The 7671-nt window shown below is 41.0% G+C and overlaps 1 protein-coding gene across 1 annotated transcript; it reads right to left on the bottom strand.

The window, feature by feature from the left end:
* Positions 1-2520: 2520 nt before the first annotated feature.
* On the bottom strand, positions 2521-5765 carry LOC121179552 (leucine-rich repeat-containing protein 3-like). The gene is made up of 2 exons (XM_041034455.1): positions 5457-5765; positions 2521-3537 (listed from the first exon to the last, which is right to left on the bottom strand). Exon 2 carries the CDS (start codon positions 3468-3470, stop codon positions 2613-2615), a length of 858 nt encoding a protein of 285 aa, XP_040890389.1. The 5' UTR covers positions 3471-3537; positions 5457-5765; the 3' UTR covers positions 2521-2612.
* Between the last annotated feature and the right edge of the window lie 1906 nt (positions 5766-7671).

Here is a 7671-nt window from a genome sequence, read left to right on the forward strand (position 1 = left end):
TTTTGGCTTATCAGAATCACTGTACCGTCATGAACCAAAGGGGGTTGAAGATTATATTATTGGTAGAGATGCATTCAGGAAACTGAATTCTAGCAACATCCACATTTGATGTATGATTTGTGACAGACAGGTAACATTTAGGAAATATTCGGATCACGTGACGTTACACCAACAGCTCTTGACTAGTGCATCCACACACTGTTTTGTTTTTAAAGTCACAGAACAAATTTCCACCTTTTCTATTCTCATCTCTTAGCCTGTGGTCTACCACCAGAGACCAGGTTCTACATTTATCTTACAAACAACAACAATATCAACATCGTTCTACTCGTGGTTTAACTGACTCTAGATATAATTCACAGTATGTCTTCATCCTGAACAATACAGACTTAAACCTGCCTTTCTCTGTAGATTACAAAACACACACACACCACATTTAGGACATTACTGCACACAGAAAGTTGACCTATTCTAGGTTTTGCCTCCACTCTTACCAAACCAATTGTTATATAAAATGGGGTACGGTTATATCTTACTATATCCATGAACATGTAGAAGTTTGTAACTGTACAATTTAATCCATCAGGGATTAAAGACACTGAATAAGACAGTGAAGAAGAGTCCACAGCCATGCTAGTGGCAATGCGACGCTTTGAGCCTCATGCTCACAGTGACAAAGCTAACATGCTCATTTTGCGCAGGTATAATGTTTACTATGACCGTTAACCATCTTAGTTTAGTATGTTAGCTTTGTATAATTTGCACTGAACACAAAGTACAGCTGAGGATGATGTGAATAATCATTACTATGCAGGTATTTAGCCTTAACCAAAGTAAATTTTTGGATGAGGAAAAATTAAGGGATCACCAAGTTAATACAATTAATTCAGAGGGAAACATGAATGTTTGCACCAAATTCCATCATGGGATATCCAAAAGTGGTCGATCGACAGAGGTCCACATCACCAACCATCAGACCACGCTGCAAGCATGACTAAAAAGATCCTGTTAAAACCAAGTGTTCTCAGCCTATTTGGCATCAAAGAAATGGCCTAAATTATCCAATAATAAATTATTAGGGTAAAACCTGAAAAAATTACATAATTTTATTTATTTTAATAATTTTGTGAGCACTCAGGTTTAATTTGCAACCCCGTGTGGGGGTCCAAGCCCCCAAGCTGGAAACCACTGTCCTAAATATTCATTAAATGTTGCTGACTAACATTTTGAAAGAGGCCTTTTATAGTTTCTGTGTCTGTGACAAATGCACATACATCAACTACACAATACACCCTCCCCTCAGAGAATAATTCTCCACAGGCACTGCCACAGCAAATATGATCACCATGAACTCAAGTGAAATTAAAAAAAAAAAAAAAAACGTGGCTGTTAATCCAGTCAGGTTGTTCCATTTACTCTGAGCCAAATATTCAGTGCTCCTACAGTACACACACCCCAAGTGTCAGGATTGGCATTACTCTTAACATTACAAGCATTAAATGTACTAACTGAGAAAATTATTCCATTTATTACCAGAGTGCTCATTTCCACAGTGGCTTGATAAAAAAATCAGTTATACAGCCTATATGGAAAATTGGGAACGGAACGATTTGTACACAGCAATCAGAGCAGAGAGGAAGCAGGACTCAGGAGATTAATTAAAGCTTAAGTAACAGCTTCTCCCAGGATAAATGGCTATACTCATCTAATTTATAACAACGATCCATTTCTGGTTGAAATTTCTCTGTACCAATGAGTGACAGCTGTATGTCCACTAAGCTGTCCAGATATTTTTGAGCTGATTGCTGCAGCTTAGAGACAATATAGTTCACCTCCGGCTCTAATGACTCCCTGAGAGTAAATTTAGATCAGCAATTCTCCACCGGCAGCAACTGAAACAACTGGCTTAGTGATCGTGTATTGGCAAAGGCTTAAATAGCATCCGTGCAAAATCAATGTTATCAAAGCAAAAACGGCCGTAACAATGCACAAAGACACCACGTGCACACACATACACGCACAAACGAAACAAGCAATTAGATGAGGACACACATTTGAGTTTGCACACTGTCCTTTTTGACCTGATAAACACACTCCACCTGATTAGTGCCTTTCAAGTGTTCATTAAGGGTCAGTTGGTCAAAGACTCCTAATTAGAGCTTAATGAAAGATAAAAGGACACAATATGAGGCATCGTGGGAGAAGAAAAGAAGAGGAAAGGGACTACAAAAGGGAGACAGAAGGTTATAAGGTTCAAAGAATTTCTTTCTTTTGACTCATTCTTATTTCATCCTTTCATCTTCTGAGATACCACTTTTTTATTTTTCAGTTTCCTCTTTTCTCAAATGCAAATGATAAAATGAGTAAACCTACACTCACTTATTTTTCATCAAATTGAGAAAAATGCAATAGGAAAAGAGGAAAACCATGGGGGATCAGTAGTAACAAATATAAAGATTATATAAAGAATTTTGCAATCACAAAACACAGCTGTATCTGCGTCCTCCACAGTCGGCTTACAGTAACTCCACGCAGTATTTTAAAGTTTATCAGTCGTTCTCCCTAAAAACTGGCATTTGATTATTCCATTTAAATTACATCTGAGCAGAGGTTCAGAAACCGGTGCTTAGGGTGTCTGTCTCAGTGGGGGTCTTGCGTGGGCTGGGTAAACTCTTCAGATACTCCAAATGCCTGCGGGCTTCGGCTTGGTTCTGTCTCACATAGTACACAACATACACAATGACCATAAAGAACCACACAAACATTGTCACCAGCATGGCCACATCAGTGGTTTTCCTCTGGAGGCTGCAGAAGTTCACCCCAGAATCCAAGAGTTTGACCAGCGGTTGACCTGCATGCTCACTCTGCGAACTCGGGTCCTCCCACCTGCTCCCCTCGCCCACACCCCGCACAGAGCTCTCACAAACGATCCCGTTCACCGTTTCGGGCTCCAGGTTCAGAGTCTCCATTAGCTCCTGCAGGGCGCAGTCACAGTGCCAGGGGTTGTGGTAGAGACGTGTCTTTGCACGTGTGGAGCCAAACTCCTCCCTGTTGGCCTGCCTCAGCTGGTTATGTGAGAGGTCCAGCAGGCGCAGCTCAGGGCCCAGATGCCGCAGGGCCCCCGAAGCAAGCGAGTCGATGCGGTTGTGGGACAGGTACAGGTCCCGCAGGTGGACCAGGTCACTGAAGGCACTCTCCGGGATGTTACGGATGTAGTTGCGTTCCAGGTGGAGGGAGACAGTTTCCGGTGGGATCCCCTCCGGGATCTCCTGCAACCCAGCATCTGAGCACAGCACCGTGGCCGTGTCCCAGGCACAGTGGCAGCTGTCCGGGCACTGGGGGGACGCTTGGCCCCACAGAACAGAGAATAAGAGTGAGAAGCACAGCCATGAATGATGATCCACTCCTTTACCCCTCTGTCTTCTTCCACTGATGCTGGTACATCTCTCCTCACACCAGCCTGTGCACATCGCGTCACCATAGCCCCCTGACACACACCAGGTCCAAATTAGACACACACAGTCACACCAGGAGAATCTGACAGATTAAGAGAAAAAGAGTCAGTCTGGAAAAGATGAGTCTCTGTATTTCTCTCTTGACAAACCCTTTAAACAACATACACAATCAAATGAATGTTGACAGGGGAGATTATGATGTTTAAGGGGAGGAGGAGGAGCAAAAAAGGTCAGTGGGTAAAGAGACAGACACTGAAATGGGCTTAGACCGGTTTAGCTGATAAACACGATCCTGCATGGAGAAACAGTGCACGACAAAAGTACCAAAACATGTAATAGGACAACAATTTCAGTGCAACAAAAACATTTCTTGTTATTCACAATGCACAGTAACTGATTTAGATTTGATGGCGATGCTTGTCCATAATTTTGAAATGAAATTGGACATTTGGAAGAAGCAACAGTGTGTTTTATTGCAGTGATTCCCTCATGAATCACTGTCTGAGCAGCAGTAATGATAGTTTTAAGTGATCTAATAAGGCTGAAAATCCCTCTTGTATTTCTGCATTAAAAGAACATAAATCATTATACATCGTTGTGTGAACCCCCACCACTCATCCAAGAAGAAAAGCATCACATTACACTCATCGATACATGTTCTTCTCATTTCTCTGTCTATTTATTTTCCCATGATGCCATAGTCCCTTAATCATATTCCATGGGTGGAGGGATGAGGGTTTGAGAGGGGTGGGATCGATAGCCCGAGTATTGCCTGCTACACTATTAACAGCAAGAGCATCAATCCTGCCTGAGTCCCACAGTGTCAATAAGTGACAGAGGTGGAAAAAATAACCCAGCAGTAGCCTGGGTGTTAGCATCTGCTCACTACTCCTGCAGTTAGGAGGCTAAACTTTCGAAAAAGCAATCTGGCTAGACCCTGCATCACACGGGCAAAACCACTGGGGAATACATGACATGTGTTATGTGTGTTAAGCTATTTTAGAGCTGCTCAGTCTCATCTGCCTGTCTCTCTGACTCTTTTTTTTTTTTTTTTTTAATCTATGTAGGTCTGGAAATGGTGTCAGCATGGTTTGTTCAGACGATCCAATCAGGTGTTTTTAGAACATTTTTGTTTTGCTGAGACAAGAAGGGCCAAATGATGTTCTTGTTCCTAGACAGAAATAACAATACACTCCTTGAATTTGATTAAAAGACCATCATCCTTAAATGTCAAGCACTTCCATCTTTGTCCCTGCCTTCATAATAGAATCAAAACTGTCATGTGTCTCCATTCCCCTGCACAGAGAGCATACACTAAAGGCTTCTGTCCCAGACTAACCAGTGGCCTAGATTGGGTTGATATGCCTAAAGGTGACTGACTGACAGTCCTGTGATGTCCATCAAGTGGCCCTGTGTGTCTTATGAGCAGGACTGAGGATTTAGCTCACCACTCATTAACAGTCCGTTATTATCATACTGAATGTAGATGCATGCAAATCCCCAATTAACAAAAATAATAATCAGCTGCATGAATAAGAATGGGAATGAGAAAGGTTGAATGACAGGAATGGAGAGAGACTCCCAAAGCAAATACAGCTGGCACTGAGGTTACAGCTGATGCTTGCAATGGCTTTTTTGTTTTAATTGTTCCCTATTTCTCAAAGAAAAAGGCAGAATATATGAAAAAAAAAAATCACTGCGAGTTATAAGATTAACCTGCACTAAAGTCATAACATTTAGGAGAAAATTAAAAGTAAGCGTAAGTTTTTTTTTGTTTTTTTTTTTTTTGTTTTTGTTTTTTTTAGCTTCAAGCAAACATATCTGTCCTGTGTTGTTTTGCTACTTTGCGCTACTATTAAAAGTTAATGCAAATATTAAAAAGAGAAATCATCGACTATACAAGAGTACGGCAAAGACATGGTTAGCACTAATTAATTCTCCAGACACATTAAGAAAAATAAATAAATAAATGGACATGAACTATTTGCTAAAATAACTTACCTGTGTAGGGTTTGAAGTTTGAGATCCAGAAGGCGGACAAAGAAGGGTTGTTGTTTTTTTAGACTCTGTTCGCAGTTTTCCTTCGGACCTTTTCCGACGGCAGCCTGGACATCATTATTTTCTTCTTCAGTGTAGATACAGTTTTGAGAAAAGCTAGGAGAAAAGAATCAGTTGCGGATCCGTGTTTTTTTTTTTTTTTTTTTTTTGTCGCCTGCAGACGGCTTCATCACCGACTGTCGTACCGGAGGGTAGTTATAGCAATAGAGATGTGGGGCAAACTCTCTCTCCCTTCCCTCCTCTCTCTCTCTCTCTCTCCGCGTGTGTGTATGAGACTAAGAGACAAAACATAGGAGGTGTGCCATCATCAGTTCTGTCCACACTACAATGGGCATCAATCTCGGATTTCTGAGAAAACATTGCTTACCTTCTTATGAGATATTAATTTAATTACCTGTAGGTATAATCAGATTTTTCTGCCTGTGATTGAATCACGGGGGAAGAGACAGAAACATATATACAAATATAAATATATACTATATTTTATAGATCTATATCTATCTATATGTGTGTGTGAGTAGATATATGTCCACAAATAATATATATACATACTGTATGTATCCACATACATAAAGTATAAAAGCTGCACATAACCAGAGCTTTTATACCAAAACGGAATGTGAAATATCACCTGCAAAGCAATGCATATGCAATAGGTGTCACACTGTTAAGATAAATATTATTTTCCATTTGCAGCTGTCACAATAAAACAAACAGCAGTGGTGACTTATAGAGCTGAAAATAACAAGATTAAAGGAAACATGTGCCTCTTCTAATCACACCTTCCTTTCCAGGCTTAGTATTGGAGGTTAAGTACAAAAAGACATGTATCATGGTGTAAACTACAGGGATTCACCTTATAACAAGACTGATTTGAATATTTAGACATGGCAGATAATGCACATGCATACAAACAAACATGCATTTACAGATACAGGAGACAAAGGACGTAAAGGCGACCTTGAGGCTCACACATTTGACGGGGTCACAAATTTCCATATAAATAACAAGGACATATCCACACAAACACACACAGTGACACACAATGCATATACTGTACGTAAAAAAAAAATGTTATTCATGGAGGTTCCACTCTTAACACAAGTGCCCTGCCATCTCTTTGCTTTTCTACCCATAAGCAACAAGAATATCTGCCCATCTACAGGAGATCCCTCGGGGGGGGGACGAGTCTGACAGCCATGATGGCACCACACATCCCTCCGCTGCCTCCCCAGCCTGTCCTGCTCCCGTCAACCTGCTAAAAACTATGACATTTCCACTCCTGACAAATATAATACAGAATGCTGCAAATATAATACTTTTTTAACCACTTTACAGCTGAATGTTTTGCCCTTGACAGGTGATTGTCTCCATGGTTGCCAGAGACAGGGCTGCGGACAAGCTGAGTTTGGTGGTTTGTCAGATACAATACAACGGACAAAGGGGAGTATAATGAGAAAGCACATGGTGGCTGGGAGAAAAATTCCTGGGGAAAAAAAAAGTATTACACTGTTTATTTTCCTGGCCCCTGAACTGAGAGTGAATGGCATGATGATGGGTAAGAAGTTCAATTTGCAGCAAGACAAATAGAAATGGAAAAAATGACCCCCAGGAAGGTTATGTAGTGTCCATTTGGGATGTTCTCATAGGAAGCAATTCTAATAGGTGTGCATGCCTGGGGGCAGTTTATTGATGACAATGTTGACAGTGTGAACTCTACTGGAAAACCTGACTTCAGTGAAGTGAAGCAGTTTGGCATCATCTGTTTTATTTGGCTAGAGTTCTCCAAGGGGAAAACTGAATGAACCCTACTCAAATTTGTAAACAGATAGAGGCAGCGGAAAAGATTTGACAGCTAGTAGCAGAAATCTGCTCCTCCAAGACACACAGCGCATGTTTGGTAATGATTCTGTCTATTATCTCTGTTATAAAAAGAAATGAGGAGGACAAAAAAACACAAAATACATGTCCTGGCTGCCTGTTGAGTGCGCTTGATGGAGTGTGAGAGAGATAAAAAAGCAATGGAGCATTTTTTTTGTTCCTAGCCTGTAATTCTCTTGGGATTGAATCCACTAACAACAGGTCAGGTGTTCTGCTGAGGCTTTGAGTAGCCATTTTTTCACAGTGTGGCTCACTGGGACCTGCCAGGGCTGAAGTC

The sequence above is a fragment of the Toxotes jaculatrix genome, chromosome 3 (genome assembly GCF_017976425.1).
Source record: "Toxotes jaculatrix isolate fToxJac2 chromosome 3, fToxJac2.pri, whole genome shotgun sequence".
NCBI classification, from domain to species: domain Eukaryota; kingdom Metazoa; phylum Chordata; class Actinopteri; family Toxotidae; genus Toxotes; species Toxotes jaculatrix.

Excerpts from the sequence above, each read along its gene's own strand:
- LOC121179552 (XM_041034455.1), bottom strand. The coding sequence starts at position 3,470 with ATGTGCACAGGCTGGTGTGAGGAGAGATGTACCAGCATCAGTGGAAGA.